The sequence below is a fragment of the Chiloscyllium punctatum genome, chromosome 10, assembly GCF_047496795.1.
Source record: "Chiloscyllium punctatum isolate Juve2018m chromosome 10, sChiPun1.3, whole genome shotgun sequence".
Lineage (NCBI taxonomy): Eukaryota > Metazoa > Chordata > Chondrichthyes > Orectolobiformes > Hemiscylliidae > Chiloscyllium > Chiloscyllium punctatum.
In genome coordinates this window covers 24,175,991-24,198,506 of record NC_092748.1, presented here as the reverse complement: position 1 = coordinate 24,198,506, position 22,516 = coordinate 24,175,991, and the positions used below count along the sequence as shown (strand labels likewise).

At 41.8% G+C, this 22,516-nt stretch overlaps 1 protein-coding gene across 4 annotated transcripts in view; it reads right to left on the bottom strand.

Moving 5' to 3' along the window:
- pcnt (pericentrin) overlaps window positions 1-22,516 on the bottom strand; it is a 310,379-nt gene that overhangs the window by 29,396 nt on the left and 258,467 nt on the right. For all 4 annotated transcript variants that reach the window (XM_072578710.1, XM_072578712.1, XM_072578709.1 and 1 more), the window contains 3 exons: window positions 17,992-18,214; window positions 12,417-12,567; window positions 7,942-8,649 (listed from right to left, as the gene is read on the bottom strand). In XM_072578710.1, the coding sequence (XP_072434811.1) occupies window positions 7,942-8,649; window positions 12,417-12,567; window positions 17,992-18,214 (1,082 nt within the window). The remainder of the gene's footprint in view (window positions 1-7,941; window positions 8,650-12,416; window positions 12,568-17,991; window positions 18,215-22,516) is intronic.

Here is a 22,516-nt window from a genome sequence, read left to right as displayed (position 1 = left end):
GAGGTAGTATGAGTTGAGGTTAGAAACAAGAAAGGGGAGGCCACTCTGTTGGGAGTTTTCTAAAGGCCTCTGAAGAGTTCCAGAGATGTAGAGGAAAAAGCAGCAAAGATAATTCTTGATAGGAGTGAGTGTGAAAGGGTAGTTGTTATGGGGGACTTTAACTTTTCAAATACTGACTGGGAATACTATAGTACAAGTACTTTAGATGAGTCAATTTTTTTCCAATGTGTGCAGGACGGTCTCCTGACACAGTATGTAGACAGGCCAATAAGGGGAGAGGCCACATTGGATTTGGAACTGGGTAATGAACCCGGCCAGATATGAGACTTGGAGGGGATCACTTTGGAGATAGTGACGACAATTCAGTTATGTTTATTTTAGCGGTAGAAACTGATAGGCATATATCACAGGGCAAGAGTTATGGCTGGGGGAAAGGCAATTATGATGCTATTAGACAAGATTTAAGATGCATAGGATGGGGAAGGACTGCATAGGCAGGGGCTGGGCACAATTGAAATGTGCAGCTTATTCAAGGAACAGCCACTGCGTGTCCTTGATAAGTATGTACCTGTCAAGCAGGGAGGAAGTTGTCGAGCAAGGGAACCTTGGTTTACTAAAGAAGTTGAAGCTCTGGTCAAGAAGAAGGAGGTGGCTTATTTTAGGATGAGACATGAAGGTGCAGTTAGGGTGCTTGTGAGTTACAAGTTAGCCAGGAAAGACCTAAAGAGAGAGCTAAGAAGAGCCAGGAGGGGACATGAGAAGTCATTGGGAGATGGGATCAAGGAAAACCCTTTTTCCTCTCTATAGGTATATCAGAAATAAAAGAATGACTAGAATAAGATTAGGGCAAATCAAGGATAGTAATGGGAAGTTGTATGTGGAGTCTGAGGAGATAGGGGAAGTGCTAAATGAATATTTTTCATCAGTATTTACACTGGAAAAAGACAATGTTGTCGAGGAGAATATACTGCGATACAGGTTACTAGAATAGATGGGATTGAGGTTCACAAGGTGGTGGTGTTAGCAATTCTGGAAAGTGTGAAAATAGATACGTCCCATGGGCCTGATGGGGTATATCCTCAGATTCGCTGGGAAGCCAAGGAGGAGAGTGAAAAGCCTTTGGCTTTGATCTTTCAGTCGTCATTGTCTACAAGAATATTGCCCGAAGACTGGACAATAGCAAATGTTGTCCCCTTGTTCAAGAAGGGGAGTACGGACAATCCTGGTAATTATAGCCTTACTTCGGTTGTGGGTAAAGTGTTGGAAAAGGTTTAAGAGATAGGATTTATAATGATCCAGAAAGGAATAAGTTGATTAGGGATAGTCAACACGGTTTTGTGAAGGGTAGGTTGTGCCTCACAAACCTTACTGAGTTCTTTGAGAAGGTAACCAGACAGGTGGATGAGGGTAAAGCGGTTGATGTGGTGTATATGGATTTTAGTAAGGCATTTGATAAGGTTTCCCACGGTAAGCTATTGCACAAAATACGGAGGCGTGGGATTGAGGGTGATTTAGTGATTTTGATCAGAAATTGGCTAGCTGAAAGACGACAGAGGGTGGTGGTTGATGGGAAATGGTCACCATGGAGTTCAGTTACTAGTGGTGTTACGCAAGGATCTGTTTATGGGGCCACTGCTGTTTGCCATTTTTATAAATGGCCTGGATGAGAGTTTAGAAGGATGGGTTAGTAAATTTGCAGATGACACTAAGGTCGGTAGAGTTGTGGATAGTACCGAAGGATGTTGCAGGTTACAGAAGGACATAGATAAGCTCCAGAGCTGGGCTGAGAGGTGGCAAATGGAGTTTAATGCAAAAAAGCGTGAGGTGATTCACTTTGGAAGGAGCAACAAGAATAAAGAGTACTGGGCTAATGGTAAGATTCTTGGTAGTGTAGATGAGCAGAGAGATTTCGGTGTCCATTTACATAGTTCCCTGAAAATTGCCACCCAGGTTGATAGGGTTGTTCAGAAGGCATACAGTGCTTTAGATTTTATTAGTGAGGGATTGAGTTTCAGAACCATGAGGTCATGCTGCAGCTGTACAAAGCTCTGGTGCAACTGCACTTGGAGTATTGCGTAGAGTTCTGGTCACCACATTATAAGAAGGATGTGGGAGTTTTGGAAAAGGTTCAGAGGAGATTTACCAGGATGTAGCCTAGTATGGAGGGAAGGTTGTACGAAGAAAGGCTGAGGAACTTGAGGCTGTTTTCCTTAGAGAGAAGGAGGTTGAGAGGTGACTTAATTGAGATACAAGATAATCAGAGGATTAGAAAGGGTAGACAGTGAGAGCCTTTTTCCTCGGATAATGTTTTGGCTAGCATAAGGGGATGTAGCTTTAAATTGAGGGGTGATAGATGTAGTACAGATGTCAGAGGTAGTTTCTTTACTCAGAGTAGTAGGGGCATGGAACACACTGCCATGTAGTAGACTCACCAACTTTAAGGGCATTTAAATGGTCATTGGATGAAAATGGAATAGTGTAGGATAGATTGGCTTCAGATTGGTTTCACAGGTTGGCGCAACATTGAGGGCCGAAGGGCCTGTACTGAATTGTAATGTTCTAAGTTCAACAGTACTGAAGACTGGCATCCCAGAATGTGCTGCTCCCCTATTTAAATTGCTCTAATTCAACTACAAATGAGATAACTACTTGGAAAACTGTCCATATAATAATGGCTATGAAAGGAGCCAACCTTTGCCTCATCAGCCTTGTCTCAATCAAGTGATGGAAGGGTTCATTGATAGTACTTTCAACTGGTGCTGATTCAGCAACAAACCACTCATATATGCTTAATTTGGGTTCTGCCAGGGCCACTCAGCTTCAAGAAGTCCCAACAAAGACTAAAGAGGTGGTGAGGTGAGAGTGATTGACATCAGTGCAGTACTTGATCAAGTGTGGCATTGAGGAGTCCCAGTAAAACTGGAATGAATGGGAATTGGGGAAAATATCTTCTCTGGTTTGAGTCATGTCTATCACAAAGGAAGATGATGGCAGCTCATAGATTCATAGGCATGCATAGTATAGAATGAGGCCATTTGTCCCACAGCGTTCGCAACAATTAATAAAGATTTTACTGCACTAATTCCATTTTCTTGGTCCTTAGGCTTGGAAGATTTGTCAATGCTAGTGAACATTTGATACTGCTTTGATGTTTTGAGAGTTTCTGACTCAACCACTTTTTCAGGCACTGAGATCCAGACTCCCACATTATAGGTGAAAAATGTCTCATCTCAGTTTCAGGACATCGCTTCAGAAATTCCTCAGGATAGTATCCTCGGCCCTTCAGCTGCTTCACCAACAATTTTCCTTCTCCAATAAGATTAAAAGTAAGAATGTTCATTAGTGTTTGCACAATGTTAAGCACTGTTCACAACTGAAGTGGCCTGTATCTGTACCCAGCAAGACCTTGACAACACCAGACAATGACCATCTCCAACAAGAGAGAATCTAACCACCTCACTTTGATTGTCAATGGAATTTTCAGAGTTGAATTCACTATCATTAAGATTTTGGGGGCTACCATCAAATGGAAACTGAACTCGTTTATAAGATATAGGAGCAGAAAAAGGCCATTTGGCTCATCAGATCTACTCCACCAATCGATCACGGATGATAATGTTCCTCAATCCCATTTTTTACCTTCGCAGCTCAACCCTTGATTCCCTTAACCTGCGCATCTTTGGACTTTGGCATGTGGATTGACCACGCTAAAGTGCCCACAATGTCCAGGCTAGATGGATTAGCTGTGATAAGTGCAGGGTTACGGGGGAAATAGTGTAGCAGGCTGGGTCTTTACAGGCTCAGTGCAGAGTGAACAGGCCAAATGGAACTATAATGATTCTATGATCTATGTTCTATGATCAAGCAAGAACCTCTCTCTGTCTTAACTACAGTCAGTGACTTGGCCTCCACTGCAGCAATGAGTTCCACAGATCGACCACACTAGCTGAAGAAATTCCTCCTCATCTGTTCTAAAGGTTTGTCCCTTCACTTCTGAGGCAGTGCTCTTGGGTCCTAGTCTCTCCTACAAGTGGAAGCATTTTGTCCCTATCCACACCTTACAGACCTCTCAGTATTCTGTAAGTTTTAATGAGATCCACCCCTCATCCTAAACTCTATCACATACAGACTCAGACTCAACAGCCCCTTTACAAAAAGCCCTTCATCAATCTTATAAATCTCTTCTGGACTCACTCTAACACCAGCACACACTCTTCCTTAGATATGGGGGCCAAAACTGCTCATAATATTCCAAATGTGGTCTGATCAGAACTTTATAAAGCCTCGGCAGTACACTTCTACTCTCCTATTCTAGCCCTAAAATGCACTTGGCTTCCTAACTGCCAAATCAAATTGCATGTTAAGGTTAAGAGAATCCAGCATTAGGAATCCCCCCTCCCTGAAACTTCTGCTGTGCCGTCTTCCCTGATAAGGTCCACTTGCAAACCACTCTGGCCAGCTCCTGTCTCAGGAGATGTCTTTGGAGTTACCTTTATTCAACTGTAACATTGTTGCACCTGGTTCAAGCCGCAGGGGTTTGGTGTGGGACCTTTGTTATTTACATAAATTATCTGGATGTGAATGTACAAGGTTATGATTATTAAATTTGTGGATGGTACAAAATTAGGAGGGATTATTGCTAGCGAGTAAGGTTATCAAAAATTACAGAGGGATCTTGATCAGACGGGCAAATGGGCTGAGGATTGGCAAATACAATTCAATACAGGTAAGTGAGAGGTTTGGAAAGGCTAACCAATGTAGGACTTATACAGTAAATGGTAAGGTCATGTGTGTGTTGTGGAACAGAGACACCAAGGAGTACAAGTAGATAGTTCTTTGAAACAGGTGTCACAAGTAGATAGGGTGACGAAGCATTCAGCATGCTGGCCTTCATTGGTTGAGGCACTGAGCATAGGAGTTGGGACATTATGTTACTGCTTGACAAGTCGTTGGTGAGGTTGAAGAATTGTGTACAGTTTTGGTCACCTTGTTATAGGAAAGACATAGTTAAATTAGGAGGAGTGCAAAGAAGATTTAAGAGAACATTGCCAGGACTAGTAGGTCCGAGTTACAGGGAGACACTGGCCAGGATAGGACAGTATTTCTTGGAACTTAGGAGAATGAGGGGTGACTTTATTGGGGTGTATAAAATCACGAGGGGCATAGATAGGATGAATGCAAATTGTTTTTTTCCCCCCCCACAGATGATGAATTGAAAATTACAGGGCATAAGTTTAAAGTGAGCGGGGAAAGATTTGAGGAGGACCTGAGGGGCAACTTCTTGACAGAGTGGTACGTATATGGAAAGGGCTGCCAGAGGGTGTGGTTGAGGTAGGTACAATAGCAACATTTAAAAAACAGTTGGATAGGTATATGGATGGGAAAGATTTATAGGGATATGGACTAAATGTGGGCAATTGAAACTAACCGAGTGGGCACCATGGTCAGCATGGATCAGTTTGGGCAAAAGGGCCTGTTTCCATGCTGTACTGCTCTATGACGCTCTCAAACTGAATGGTGGATTTGATCACACTATGGTCACTGCCCCTAGCAATTTCTTGATCTGGAGCTGCCTAATCAAGTCTGCTTCATTACAGAACACCAATTCCAGAATTGTCTGTTCCCTCGTGGGCTCCATCACAAATTGCTCCAAAAAAGGAAAAAACCCATCTCATAGACATTTCCTTGTGATCCACTGCCAACCTGATTTTCCCAGTCCACCTACATATTGAAGTCCACTACAATTATTGTAATAATGCCTTTCTTTCATGCCTTTTCTATGTCCTGATTTATTTTCTTCCCCATATCCTGACTGCTACTAGGAGACCAAGAAACACTGTGCGCCATTCTGGAATCCACATTATAGGAGAGACATAATTGCACTGGAGAGACTGCAGAGGAGATTTTACCAGGCTTTTGCCTGGCCTGGTGAACTTCAGTTATGAAGCAAGATTGGACAGACTGGGGTTGCTTTCCTTGGAGCAGAGGAGACTGGGGTGCAGGGGGGTTATTTATTGAGATAGATACAATTATGAGGGGCATTGACAGGGTAGACGGGACAAAATATTTCCTCTAGATGGAGGATTAATGACCAGGGCCTCAGAATTAAAGTAAATGACATGATATTTAGAGGGGATACAAGGGAAATGTTTTCACTTAAAAGGGTGGTAGAGGCAGAAACCACATAACATTTTAAAAGTATTTAGATGCACACTAGCATGCTGAAGTATACAAGGCTACAGGCCAAGTGCTAGAAAATGAGATTCCAAAATGTTAAATGGATTTTGACCAGTACAGACTCAGTGGGCCAAATGGCCTTTTCCCTTGCAGACCTTGATGACTTTATATAAACACCATGGCTACAACACTAGGTCAGACACTATGAATTCTACATGCTGCACCTAATCCATCGCTCAACTCCAAATAGGTCTGTCCATCATCTACGAGAGATAAGTTAGAATCATGACAGAATACCCCCCACTCGCCTGTAGGAGCACAGTTTCAACAATACTGAAGAAACGCAACATGGTTCAGGACAAAGCAGCTCACTTAATTTGCAACCCATCCACCACTTTAATATCCACCTTCTTCAGCACTGATGTTCAGTAACAGCAGTGTGCATCACCATCTACATGATTCATTGAACTAACCTATCATGCCACTTTCAACTGTAGCTTCTAAACCTGTAAGCTCTACAATCTGGAACTGAATATGCAGCAAATGCTTGGAGACTCCAAATTATACATTATCCTTTTGCACTCAATTACACTACTTTTGAAAGTGAAGATCCCATACACAGTACTTTGCTTGAGGTTCTCGCAATATTTCCTGTATGTTCTAAGATATTTATATGAAAAACATCCTGCATGTTCTAAGATATATATATATCATCGTGTCTGCATGGGTTTTCTCCGAGTACTCCAGTTTCCTCCCACAGTCCAAAGATGTGCAGGTCAGGAGAACTGGCCATTCTAAATTGCCCGTAGTGTTAGGTGCATTAATCAGAGGGAAATGGATTTGGGTGTGCTACGCTTTGGAGGGTCGGTGTGAACTTGCTGGGCTGAAGGACCTATTTCCATACTGTAGGGGATCTAATCTAATCTAAAAACTTGCAAGACTTGCTGTCTTGTACACTGTTACAACCATGCTGTTTTATCTGTACGGCATTTGGACAGATGGGATAGCACAATGTATCATTGCTCTCTATTAAATTCTATCTGCCAATTATTCTGCTAATCTGTGTCCTGTTGGAGGCAATTTTCACGCCATGATTGCATGTCGAAACAGGTTTGACATAATCGATAATTTTGAAAATTTAATTTGTTTTCAAATACTCAAACAACAATACAATTTAAAAACTGCCCAGGAACTGAATTTTGAAGAACACCAAAGTCTGTCATTCTACAGTCTGAAAGCATTCATTTACCACAACTCTTGGCTGTCTGTCGGGAAGCCAGTCTTTTGATCCAAATGCTCTGCCAATTAGCCTCAGCTTTGTTAACTAGTCTCTAAATGGAAACTTGTTAAAGGTTTTCTTAAAAATCCATAAATCCACAAAATCTGGTACTTCAACAAAAAGTTCAATGAGATGGATCAAGTACTCTACCTTTTACAAAACCATGTTTCACTGTCCTTAACTAATTCAAACCTCTTCAAATGCCTATTAATAATTTTCCCTGTTAGTTGTTTCTAAAACTGTACCCACCTGTGATGTCAAGCTGGCTGGTCTGTTATCACCTTGAGTTCCCAGATACAGTTTCTTTAAGAGTTTCACATTTGCTACTATCCAAACTTGGGATGTCTCATTAAGTTAAAGACATCGCATACATTACTTTAAAACCTTTGTTTAAAAAAAATCCATTAGAATCGAAAACCATTTCATCATTTTGACTTGAATTTCAATATAATCTTACTTTCGGGATGGACCAGTTTGTTACTTACCATTCTGTCTTTCACCATCTCATATTCTTGTTCATGGTCAGCTAACTCTCGCCTCTCCTGTCTCCTCTCTCGATCCCGCTGATCATCCTTATTCCGCTCCTTTTCTTTAGCTGCAAGAATGTTCACTTGAAGTCTCTCTCGTTCAGTCTGCAGACGAAGGCTATGCTGCCTTTCAGATTCCAGCAAGCGGTTGAGCTCCTGAACTTGAGTCTGAACTGATTCAAGCATAGATCTCAGTTTGGAGCTGACTTCCCGTTCTTTTTGAACTTCCTGCCGGGACAGTTGGATTTCATCTTCAGCATTTCGCTTTGCTGTAATAGCTTGCTGTTGTGTTTTCTCAATCATAGTAGCAAGTTCAACAGTCCTCTTTCTTTCTTCCTCAAGTTGATTCTGCAGCTCTTTTATAAAGACACGGTCCTGAGTAGCAGTTTCATCCCGTCGGGAATTCAGATGCTGATATAACTGTTCTGACCGATCACGCTCACGATCCAAGGAATCACTCAGTTCTGATAAGTGACTTCTCTCAATTTTCAGCAAGTCCTGAGTCTCTACCAGTTTCTTGCGTTCTTGCGACAGCAAAGATTCAGTGTTCAATAATTTGGCTTCGAGTTCTTTGTGGCTATTGCTGTTTGCCACCTGCTCTTCTTCAAAGGCAGCAGACAACTGATTATTGTGTGCACGTTGCTCCTCGAGTACCTTCTGTAGTTTCTGAAATTAAACAATCAGAATTTACTCAATCATCATAATCCTCCACTACCACCTGATGAAGGAGCGTTGCTCCGAAAGCTAATGTGCTTCCAATTAAACCTGTTGGACTATAACCTGGTGTTGTGTGATTTTTAACATCATAATTTTCAGCACTAATATCCAGATTTTTTTTTATATCTTGTACAAACTTCTCCCATTACAAAAGGATTCCATATACCAACTGCAGATAATTCCAAATTACAAATTGTCATTCTGTGTAACCAATAAAAAAAAGCACACATATCCTTTCAAGATGTTTTTGAAGTGAGACTTCCGTACTCTTACGCTCCAAACCCTGTGAAATAAGGGCCAACACTCTATTGGCATTCCTGATTACGTGCTGCAATACTAGCTGTGTTTCATGTACAAGCACCCTCACATACCTTTGTGCTTCAGCTTTCTGCAGTTCTTCTCCATTTAAATAATACTGTTCTTTTGTTCTCCCTTCCAAAATGAACTTCACTTTTTCTCCCATTATACTCCATTTGTCAACTTTTTGCCCACTTAAATATCTAATTTTTTTGTATCTTTCTCTCAACCTGTCTTTTCACCTATTTGAATGTCATCTGTAAACTTGGCTACAGTACATTCGCTGGTATTAAGGAACCTTTCCAAATCTGAAGTAATTGTTATTCAGAGTGAAACTGTCCATTACCTAGAGTTATACGTTGTATGAAGGAAGATGATGGGAGGAGAATCTGAATATAGTGAGTTATTTTGAATGAAATTCATGACATTAAATCAGGCTCAATCTCTGGGTGACTGCAAACTGCATTATTTTTAAAGCATTTAATACTGACAGACAAACCTTGCACCATCCAAAAAAAGCAGTGAAGATACTAAGCAGGAGGAGAAAGGCAATAAATGCTGGCTAGCTAGCAACAGCCAAGTTTCACAAGTGAATAAAAAAAAGATTTTGGGAGGATGTGTAAAATTTGGAGGTAAGACTGTGCCTCACACATTGTTTGAGAGAGGTTTTTAATTATGCAGGTGAGATTGATCAATTTCCATTAAACTTGACACTGCCCAGGACACACAGCTCACTTTGACTGATGGAGAGGCTGGGGTTGTATATCCCTGGGTGTAGGAGGCTGAGGAGTGACCTCACAGAGGTTTATAAAATCATTAGGGGCATGGACAAGGTGAATAGCCAAGATCTTTTTCTCAGGGAAGGGGAGTCCAAAACGTGAGAGCATAATAGACAATAGACAATAGGTGCAGGAGTAGGCCATTCAGCCCTTTGAGCCTGCACCACTATTCAATATGATCATGGCTGATCATTCCTAATCAGTATCCTCTTCCTGCCTTATCTCCATAACCCATGATTCCACTATCACTGAAAGCTCTATCCAACTCTTTCTTAAATTAATCCAGAGACTGGGCCTCCACTGCCCTCTGGGGCAGAGCATTCCACACAGCCACCACTCTCTGGGTGAAGAAGTTTCTCCTCATCTCTGTCCTAAATGGTCTACCCCGTATTTTTAAGCTGTGTCCTCTGGTTCGGCACTCACCCATCAGCGGAAACAGGTTTCCTGCCTCCAGAGTGTCCAATCCTTTAATAATCTTATATGTCTCAATCAGATCCCCCTCAGTCTTCTAAACTCAAGGGTATACAAGCCCAGTCGCTTCAGTCTTTCAGTGTAAGGTAATCCTGCCATTCCAAGAATTGACCTCGTGAACCTACGCTGCACTCCCTCAATAGCCAGAATGTCTTTCCTCAAATTTGGAGACCAGAACTGCACACAGTACCCCAGGTGTGGTCTCACCAGAGCCCTGTACAGCTGCAGAAGCACCTCTTTGCTTCTATACTCAATTCCTCTTGTTATGAAAGCCAGCATGCTATTAGCCTTCTTCACTACCTGCTGTACCTGCATGCTTGCCTTCATTGACTGGTGTACAAGAACACCCAGATCTCTCTGTACTGCCCCTTTACCTAAATTGATTCCATTGAGGCAGTAATCTGCTTTCCTGTTCTTGCCACCAAAGTGGATAACCATACATTTATTCACATTAAACTGCATCTGCCCATTCACCTAACTTGTCCAGGTCACCCTGTAATCTCCTAACATCCTCATCACATTTCACCCTGCCACCCAGCTTAGTATCATCAGCAAATTTGCTGTTATTGCTGATACCATCTTCTATATCAATAACATATATTGTAAAAAGCTGCGGTCCCAGCATGGATCCCTGCGGTACCCCACTGGTCACTGCCTGCCATTCCGAAATGGAGCCTTTTTTTCACTACCCTTTGTTTCCTATCAGCCAACCAATTTTCAATCCAATCTAGTACTTTGCCCCCAATACCATGCACCCTAATTTTACTCACTAACCTCCTGTGTGGGACTTTATCAAAAGCTTTCTGCAAGTCCAGGTACACTACATCTACTGGATCTCCCTCGTCCATCTTCAGAGTTACATCCTCAAAAAATTCCAGAAGATTAGTCAAGCATGATTTCCCCTTCATAAATCCATGGTGACTCTGACCTATCCTGTTACTACGATCCAGATGTGCCGTAATTTCATCCTTTATAATAGACTCCAGCATCTTTCCCACCACTGAGGTCAGACTAACTGGTCTATAATTTCCTGTTTTCTCTCTCCCATCTTTCTTAAAAAGTGGTATAACATTAGCCACCCTCCAAACCTCAGGAACTGATCCCGAATCTATCGAACTCTGGAAAATAATCACCAACGCATCCATGATTTCCCGAACCACCTCCTTCAGTACCCTGGGATAAGTTTAAGGTAAGAGGAGAGGGCTTTAAACAGGACCCGAGGTGCAACCTTTTCCACACAGAGGATGGTGTGTATATGGAACAAACTGCCAGAGGATGTGGTAGAGGCAGGTCAGACTTAGAAAAGAATTTGAGGGATATGGGCCAATGCAGTCAAATGGATGAGTTCAGTTTAGGAAACCTAGTTGGCATGAACAAATTGGGCTGAACGGTCAGTTTTGGTGTTGCATATCTTTATGAGTGTAATCATCTCAGTTCCAGGTCAGTGTTAGAGTTCCTCAGATCATCATTGCCAGGTGCTTCTGAATGACTATTCCTCCCTTTTAAGCTCCAAGTGTGGATGTGTTTGTGATAGTTGTATTCCAATCCATTTGCAGCTTCTCAGATCCTGAAGCAGTGACACCACGGAAGTGTCAGGTAATGATGAGATCATCTCACCATGTAGATCAAAAAGCCTAGCTACCATCTTAAATGATTATTCTCCAATGTTGGCTGTATTGTGCATCATTTACAAGATTCACTGCTCAAATTACCAAAGTTCCCATAAAAGCAGCTTCAGCATTCACTTCCTTCACGAAACCAAAAAGCAAAGTCAGTATGCACATGTCAATAGGGTTTTCTCCATGCCATACACCTAACCTACTTGGAAATGTTTCAAATTCCTTCAAAACTTTGGTCAAGACTGAACTCCCTGCACTAGGTGTATTAACACAAAACAATCTAGTCATTGAAAGTGGTGGCTCACCACCATTTCTCTCAAATGCAATTGGAGGTACAAAGTGTATGCTTTCTTTAGCAGTGACATTCACATCCAATGGATGAATACAAAAAAATGTGACTGACAATGGTTGCAAACACTTCAGCCTTGTGTTAGCATTGGAGTGCTGAGTTTCCCCATCATTGAGAATGATGATATTGAAAGAAGCTCCTCCTTCCATTCATTATTGAAAAGTCACCACATCATAAACTCAAATTTTACTTCATACTTACCTGGTAACTTTGCCGTTCTAGCTCCTTGTGCTCTTTATAATGGTACTGTTCCTTTTCCAACTTGGTCTGCAATTGCTGTACATTATGTCGTTCTTGCTCAAACGCTTTTGCTGCCTTTAACAATTCATTTTCTTTAGCATTCAATTCTTCTCTAAAATGGGAAGGAGTGGCAGACATATGAGAAGGGTGCATTAACAGAAAATAAGAGCAAGCAAATGTACAATAAAAACAGAAACTCAAAAAAAATTAACAATCGAAATGAAACATCGACAGAATGGAAGTACACGGATGAAGAAGTTAGGTTTAAAGAAGAAAGATTAAGAGCAAACTCAATGCATCAGAAAAGGAAGGCAAAAGATATAACAATTAGAGGGTGGGATCAGAGTACAAAGGCAGTGAAATAAGGCAATCAATATGCAGCACTAAGTACAGGCAGAATAAACATGCAGGAAAGTGAGAAAAGTCGAGGAAAAACATTAATCTCCATTAAAAATTATGATTGTAATTTGTCAGGTATCTTTGCTCTAAGACCACAAAGAATCACGATGCTGGAGATTTGAAACAAAAAGAATAGAGCTGGTGAAACTCAGCAGCTCTGGCAGCATCTGTGGAGAGAAAAATAGAATTAAGGTTTCGAGTCCAGAAAGCTCTGATGAAGGATTACTGCACTCGAAACGCTATCTCTTGAGCTTTACACTGATGCTACCAGAACTGCCAAAACTTCTCCCAAAATTTTCACTTTTGTTTTACAATTCTAATCATTGATTGTGTATGAAAGTACATGGAAGCGCAAGAGCCAGAGATTCACGTATCAAAAGCATATGCTCAAAAGTCTACAGCCACCAGCCAGAAAGCATTGCCCGAATTATCTGTTCGATCACTTTGCATATTTCTTTTTTCTCTTTGCAATGAAGGGGCTCTTCAGATTTTGCAGATCCAGTACGTTTACATCACTCACTCCCAAAGCCCATCAATTTGGGAACAACAAAAGGGCACAAGCAGATACTTGAGCTTTCCTGAACCAAGGGTGAAATAACTCCACAGAGGTTAGTATCCCATCACCAAATCACCACTTATTTGCATATGAACAGTCCTTGATTACATTACTGCCTCATACAGAGTCAGGTACCACAGCGTCAGTATCTCTGACACTCAAACTTTGAGAGTCTACCAGGAATCCCTGATTGGGGCTGTTAATCTGGACCAGTGATCTTATATTCTATGAGATCCGGTTGGCTGATCCCATTAACAGACACTACATTCCTTCCCCTCTGAGTGCAGGGCATAGGCTGGTCCTTTATCTTGGAGAGCTTCCTGGGGTTTTTTTAGTAGCAGGTCAACCACCTTAAGTGGGCATTTGCAATGACTAAGAACATTGGACCAGTGAAAGGTCCTGCACAATGTGCCAAGGTTTACCCAGCCATTCCACCCATGTAGGGATGCTGCTGGTGGTAATGTTTGCCCTTGTTGACATTCTAGGTACTGCTCCACCAGTGCAGCTATGTCTACATCCGAGCCTGACCACCAGACAAAAGTTCTCACAAACATCTTCATTTTGGAGACTTTTGGAGGTCCTGGAGGAGTTCAGCCAATATTTGTCCATGACTTTTGATTGGGACAATCACTCTTTCTCCCCATAACAATATGCCATCCTATATTGTGAGCTGGTCTCTCTGGGTCCAAAAAGGTTTAAATTCCAGTTATGACAGCCCTTTGGTTCTTCAGTTAATATCAGTTGTTTGACTTCGGAGAAGACTGGACCTTTCGGTGTCTAAAGTCTCATATTGCTAGCTGTGAGTGGGAGTGTGTCCAGAAAATTTAATATCATTACATCCTCTTCCATTGGGCGTCTGTTAATGGGAGGTGCCTTAATGCATCCACAATTGTTACTTGGCCTGTTCTAACTTAGAATTCTAAGGTTGAATGTGGCCCAAGCAGTACTGCCTTGTCTTCTTCAAGTTGGGGTTTATGGTCCATAATTTCCATTCTAGTTCCAATTTATGAGATTGCCATTTGGGATATTGTCAGCCTGTGAAATTTTTTAGTGGGTGATGGAGAACATTTTGCAAGTTCTACCTCAGGTCACTGCTTACCTAGATGATATCCTGACAATGGCAAAAACTAATGAAGATCAGTCCTAAGGCTATGGAAATTGCGATTCAAGAATTTCCATCCAAAAATGAATTGGATGTACTGACTCCAAATGTGACCCCAATCCTTATTTTTTAACCTATCTGGGCATGTTTATGCTCCACATTACCCAAAGTGGTTAGCACTGCTGCCTCACAGCGCCAGAGACCCAGGTTCAATTCTCGCCTCAGGTGACTGACTGTGTGGAGTTTGCACGTTCTCCCAGTGTCTGCGTGGGTTTCCTCCAGATGCTCCGGTTTCCTCCCACAGTCCAAAAATGTGCAGGTTAGGTGAATTGGCCATGCTAAATTGCCTGGAGCGTTAGGTAAAGGGGTAAAATGTAGGGGAATGGGTCTGGGTGGGTTGCGCTTCCGTGGGTTGGTGTGGACTTGTTGGGCCGAAGGGCCTGTTTCCACACTGTAAATAATCTAAAAAAAAAGTCTGGGTGCAGAAGCTGTTTGGCATTCCTCTCTATTTAGCTGCCAATGACTAATACAGGATGACAGCTGTTTCCTTACTTCATTGAAAGCTAGGGTTTATCGATGAGATCGTTTCCGAGGCAGACCCTTTTTTAGGAGTGGACACAAAGGTGCTAGGATAGATGTCACGTTGCATATGAACTTTCTATAATAATTTACCAGCCCAATAAATTACCTAAACTCCTGGACAGGACATGGAAGCCGGGACATTTTTGATTGCCCTCACTTTATCTTCCAATTTTTATTACCTGGTCTTGTCAACGGGCCTAGAACACACATTTGCCTTTCTTAAGCAAACAGCAACCTTGGAAAGCCTTAGGACTATATCTAAGTTCTGTAAATGTTCATTGTTAGTTGTTGCCGTTATCAGGATACCATCCAGGTAAACAGTGACCTGAGGTAAACCTTGCAAAATGTTCTCCATCATCTGCTGAAAAATTTCACAGGCTGATGACACCCAAATGGCATTCTCATAAACTGGTACAAGTCCTTACAGGCATTAATTATAGTATACTACTGGGAATCCTGTTCTAAATGGAATTCCAAATAAGCATGGCTCACATCCACCTTCATGAAGGACAGCCCTCCCTTCTAGCTTTGCGTATAAATCTTCTGACTGAGGGATTGGGCATTTATCTAGTTGTGTAAAATGGTACACTGTCGGTTTAAAATCCTCACAAGGCAAACTGACCTATCAGATTTCAAAACTGGTACGATCAGTGCTGCCCATTCTGTGAATTGGACCAGTTTCTTCATATACCAGCCTTCTGACTTCTACCTCTACTTTTAACCGTAAGGGAAACAGCTTAGGGCCTTCTTTCCTAGTCAGCATGCAAAGTCATTTTGGCTCCTCTGATATTCCCTAGAACTATCTGGAAGTATTCTGAGTTTTTAATTAGGACTTCACTCAGGTAGCCATTTTCTAATTGAAAAACATTGAGCCAATCGAGGTGAATCTCTTGCAACCAATTTTGCCCCAGTAAGTTTGAGTAGCCTTTTACTACAATCACTGGTAATTGAACCAGCCGCTTTTCCTAAGACACCAGAACCAAAGTTGTACCCTTTATCAGTAAAGGTTTTTTGGTATCAGTTCTCAGCCAGTCTGAGGTCTTGTGCAAAGTTAAGGATTGGGGTCCAGAGCAAATTTTATTAAAAACTGGTTCTGTGTTTACTGATACTGCTGCACCGGTATCAGCCTCTCTTAGAGGCTGATGACCATTTAACCAGATGTTTATCTTGACTGTTTCAGATTTCAATGTTACTAAGTAACTTTTCTGTTACAGATCAGACATAGATGATTTTTTTGCAGGGTATGACCTTTCCTGGATACTGGCCTATGAGCTATTTTACTCAAACCTGGGTCTAGTAGGACCCTTTTGCTGTCTTGCATATGCATACTGGCAATAACTTGCCAGCCATCATCTTGAAAATTTTTGCTGAGGCTTGGCTTTGCTGTGGGCCAACCTAGAGTCCCTCTGGTCAATATATGTCCTGAGTGAGGCTATGCAATTGCCTGTACTCGAGTGACATTCCCCAAGCTTAGTCAACTGTTGAGAGTGTTCACTTCCATTGGAATACCCTGCAACTCATATGCTCCAAACTGTTCTTTCTAATGGTAATGCCAGTTGTAGTACCTGTTTGAAGTCCAGCTGGGTTTCAGCTAGGTGTTTTTGCATTGCTACATCATTAATCCGACAGACCAGATAGTCTCTAAGCATCTTTTATTGGGTTAAACCACATTCATAGGTTTCTGCCAGTCATCTTAATTTAGTCAAAAACCCTGATGCAGATTCTCGAATTGCTGAGTAAAAGCAATAGTGTCTCAGAATTAGGGGAGGCTTGCGGTCATAATATTCCTTAACTGTATCTGTCAATTCTAGAAAGATTTTAGCATCTGGTGCCTCCAGGAAAGTTAGGCTCCTAATGACAGAAAAAGCTTCAGCTCCATAGGCTGTCAGGAGAATTAGTTGCTGTTTTGCATTTGCTACCATGTCGTTTACCAGGAAAATAATAACACTTTCTTTCTACACACTGGGCCCTGCCCTTATCTGCAGGGTTGAACAATCCAAGCTTCCCAAACGAATGCATGATTTAAGAAATGCTTACCCCAACTCAAAGACGACTGTTGTGAGCACATTTCCTCAGGATCATGCTGTACTCTTGACACTAATGAAATAACCTCACACAGGCCAGTATCCTATCAGCTCTTCATTTTCACATGATCAGTTCTTGGTTATAGTAATGCCTCATCCAGAGTCAGGCACCAGAGTGTATCTTTGATGCTCAACACTTTTATGTCGAGACCAAATTAACAACCCCAATCAGGGAACTCATACTATGTGAGGTCCAGCTGATTGACCTTGTTTCAATCACTGCAAAAGGCATCTCAATTATCACTTGAGAAGTGCAAGATTTATGCTCCTTTGAGGTTAACAATTCCTCAGAAAAGGAACACCATGACTGCAGAGAAACATGTTCTCAGATCATAGGGGATACATTTTAAATATCTGAACCTTTACCAATGACCCTCATTCACCCATCTTAGGAGAACCATTAATTTGCATGATTTCTCTCTGATTGTGAAATTAACCAGCAGTAAGGGGGAAATCATATCATGTTTTCTTTCCGGTTTCTTTTACGGCAGAGAAAGTTTTCTACTTTCAGACTGATTCAGGCTACTTATACAATAACACCACTGACATATTTAACAAGTGAGTACCTAAAATTTTCTGCAGTTCATTGCCTATCAAGCTGGATTCCAAGTGGCAGACCTCACTCATATTGCACATACCTGTGCAGCTTGTCTTATCTGCTAGAAAATTAGTAAACAGAGTTGTTTCTGATTCCAGAACTTGAGTCAAATTTCAGCTTATGCATTATGTTGTTACAGCTGAATAATGGTTATCATGCCTGAGAGAAATAGAATAAATATATCACATAAATAATCAATATTTAGGTCTACAAACCGAAGCTTCTGCAGGTTTTGTTGTAGCTCATGTCGTGTCTGTAATGCAGCCTGCAGTTCACCTGAGACTTCAGACAGGTCTGACTTCAGCTCAGTTAATGAAGTTTGTTCTGTTTGTAATTGTTGGTGGAGCTTGGCAACTCGTTCTTGCTCTGCTTTTAGGGTGTTTTGTAAATTGGTTGTTATGATCTGTTCTTGCTGAAGCTTGTATTCCAGCAACTCCACTATAGGGTAGAATAAACACGGTTATAAACTGTTTTGCCATCTGAAGCTTGTGCACAACTTTGAGATTTGCAATAGATTAACTTAAATTATTAATCACATTTGTACACTCACTTTCAGCACTCTCTATAACATACATTACCACCATCCAACTTCTGAGAGATCTCTCCCAATCCTGTTCTTTAACCAAATATCAAGTACAATATGTGGAAAAAGTGGTCCTGTAACCAACCCACTTACCTTTCCCTACAAATAATGTTGGTGGTAAATATTAGAAGTGGGATACTATCTCAATTCTCATAACTGACAAAAATTAAAACCCAGACCCCTGGAATTGTAGCCATGAGAAAGTACTCTATGTTATAGCTACATGTGCATTAGGGAGGCAATGGTATAGTGGCAATGTCATTGGATTAAAAATAATGTTCTGTGGACATGTTTGGATCCCACCATGGCAGATGATGAAATGTACATTCACTAAAAATGCAGAATATATATGCTGAGGATAGCAAATGTGGTCCCCTTGTTCAAGAAGGGGAGCAGGGGTAGCCCGAGTAACTATAGGCCAGTGAGTCTCACTTCTGTTGTGGGCAAAGTCTTAGAGAGAATTGTAAGGGTTAGGATTTATGAACATCTGGATAGGAATAATGTGATCAAGGATAGTCAGCATGGTTTTGTGAAGGGCAGGTCGTGCCTCACAAACCTTATTGAATTCTTTGAGAAGGTGACCAAGGAAGTGGACGAGGGTAAAGCAGTAGATGTGGTGTATATGGATTTTAGCAAGGTGTTCGATAAGGTACCCCATGGCAGGCTAATGCAAAAACTACGGAGGTATGGCATTGAGGGTGCATTAGAGGTTTGGATTAGGAATTGGCTGGCTGGAAGGAGACAGAGGGTAGTAGTTGATGGTATAGGTTCATCTTGGAGCGCAGTTACTAGCGGTGTTCCACAAGGATCTGTTTTGGGACCATTGCTGTTTGTCATTTTTATAAATGACCTGGAGGAGGGGCTTGAAGGCTGGGTGAGCAAGTTTGCGAATGACACGAAAGTCGGTGGAGTCGTGGACAGCGAAGAAGGATGTGGCAGGTTACAGCGTGATATAGATAAGTTGCAGAGCTGGGCAGTAAGGTGGCAAATGGAATTCAATGTAGCTAAGTGTGTAGTCATTCACTTTGGTAAGAGTAACAAGAAGATGGATTACTGGGCTAATGGTAGACTACTTGGTAGTGTGGATGAGCAGAGGGATCTTGGTGTCCATGTACACAGATCTCTGAAAGTTGCCACCCAGGTAAATAGTGCTGTGAAGAAGGCATATGGCGTACTGGGCTTTATTGGTAGAGGAATTGAGTTCCGGAGTCCTGAGGTCATGTTGCAGTTGTATAAGACTCTGGTGCGGCCTCATCTGGAGTATTGTGTGCAGTTTTGGTCGCCATACTATAGGAACGATGTGGAGGCATTGGAACGAGTGCAGAGGAGGTTTACCAGGATGTTGCCTGGCATGGTAGGAAGATCGTATGAGGAAAGGCTGAGGCACTTGGGACTTTTCTCATTGGAGAAAAGAAGGTTTAGGGGAGATTTGATAGAGGTGTACAAGATGATTAGGGGTTTAGATAGGGTTGACAGTGAGAACCTTTTTCCGCGTATGGAGTCAGCTGTTACTAGGGGACACAGCTTTAAATTAAGGGGTGGTAGGTGTAGGACAGATGTTAGGGAGATTTTTTACTCAGCAGGTTGAGAGTTCATGGAATGCCCTGCCAGTAGCAGTGGTGGACTCTCCCTCTTTATGGTCATTTAAGCGGGCATTGGACAAGCATATGGAGGTTATTGGGCTAGTGTAGGTTAGGTAGGCTTCGGTTGGTGCAACATCGAGGGCCGAAGGGCCTGTACTGCGCTGTATTTTTCTATGTTCTATGTTCTAACAGTGCCCATCTAATCACTGATTTCCTTACGGACAGTCAGACTCTCCAACCACTCGGATTTATGACAGCAATGCTCAGACAACTCACCAGAACAAAAGCCATCATGTACAGACAAATGTGGCATACAAGATTCCAAGCAGATACTGCATGAAACACCATGAAACAAACAGGCAGATAACGAGCAATCCACATTCATGAACATGAACTAGCCAATAAATGTCATGACGAGCTATCCTTAGCATCCAAACACACAGACAACAAGGACCACAAATTTGACTGGGACAACACAGCAATAATAGGACAAGCCAAACAGAGGACAGCCAAAGAATTCCTAGAAGCTTGGCACTCATCCATGGTCTCCATCAATAAATACATTGACCAGTGTAACGAATAACCGGAACCAGTAACCGGTTCATTCCTGCAGGAATGAAACCTAACAATGACAGCATTGAGGATTTCACATAGAAAGGGGATGAATCATGTGCAAACCAAAGTCCTAGCTCGGCAAACATACCCACAACAACGGAAACTGGCACGTGAGCAACAAATCTTTACACAAACTTTTAATAGGTCATACGTGGTGGCCCTGTCAGCAATGTCCACATCCCTTGACCAAATTAAAAATTCAAAACTGAAAATACAGTAACAAGCCCATCAAAACACAACCCAAGAACTTCTTAAAATTTGTAGAATAGTGTCACATCCCAACATTTCACTACACTTTGTTATAATTTCAGGTGCCTTCCTGAACAAGTCAATAAGCCAAACGGCCCAGATTAAAATTAAGTTGGTATTTTGCTTACTTTACTGATGGCTTGTTGAAATGAAAATAGCCAAAATAATTAAGAAATTTTCACAGTAAATGAGAATGCCAAGATACTGAAATATGATTCTTGCTGGTAAAGCTGACATTTATGAACCATTCATACCTGTACTGAAAATATGGTGATGAGCTTTCATTTGTTCACAATAAAGTGGTTTTCAGGGGGTTAGAAATAACATTTTAAAAATTCTCTTACGGGATGAGGACATCGTTGGCTAGGCCAACACTTATCACCCATCCCTAATTTCCCAGAGGACAGTTATGAGTCAACCACATTAATGTGGGACAGCAGTCATACGTCAGCCAGAAAGCATACATCAAGAATTATACACTTAGGTTTGGGGGTTGTAAAATTCCTTAACTAAATCCATCAACTCTTGGAGGTTTTAGTATCTGGTGCCTCAGGGAAAATTAGATTCCTTATAACTGAAAAGGTTGCAAATCCACAAACTGTCAGGAGAATTATTCATTGCTTTTCATCTATCAGTTATCATTTGCCTGGAAAAACATAATGCATTCTTTACACATAACTGGGCCCAGTCTTCAACAGCAGGGTTGAATGAGTCAAGCTTCCCTAATAACAGCATGATGCCAGAAATGCTTACTCCAACTCAAAGATAACTGTTGCAAGCGAATTTCTTCAGGCGCATGCTTTTCTCTTGTCACCACTGAAATAACTCCACAGAGGCTGGTATCCCATCACCAAGTCACCATTTATTTACACGTGGAGAGACCTTGACACTGATCCAAAGATTGGTAGAGGGACAGGTAGCATTGAGGCTGCAGAAGGATTTGGACAGGTTCGGAGAGAGGGCAAATAGACTACAAAGTGGAAAAGGGTGAGGTCATGCACTTTGGGTAGGAAGAATAGAGGAATAGACTATTTTCTAAATGTGAAGAAAACTCAGAAGTGTGAAGTGCAAACAGACTTGCAAATTCTAGTCCAGAATTCTTTCAAGGTAAACTTGTGGGTTCAGTCAGTAGGTAGGAAGGCAAATGCAATGATAGCATTTACCTTGAGAGGACTTGAATTTAAAAGCAGAGATGTACTTGTGAGGCTCTAGAAGGCTCGGGTCAGACCAAATTTGGAGTAATGTGTGCTGTTTTGGGCCCCTTTTCTCAGGAAGGATGTACTGGCCCTGAAGCACGTTCAGTGGAGGTTCATGAGAATGGTCCCAGGAATGAAAAGCTTAACATATGAGGAACGTTTGAGGATTCTGGGTCCATATTTGATGGGGTTTAGAAGAACGAGGGGAGATCTAATTGAAACATACAGAATACTGAATGGCCTGGACAGAGTAGATGTTGGGAAAATGTTTCTGTTGGTAGGAGAGACTAGAACCTGAGGGCATAGCCTCAGAGTAAAGGGAAGACCTTGTAGAACAGAGATAAGAAACTTCTTCAGCCAGAGAGTGGTGAATCTATGGAATTCATTGCCACAAAAGGCTGTGGAGGCCAGGTCATTGAATATATTTAAGACTGAGATAGATAGGTTCTTGGGGATCAAGGATTATGGGGAGAAATCGGGAGAATGGGGGTGAGAAACGATCAGCCATGATTGA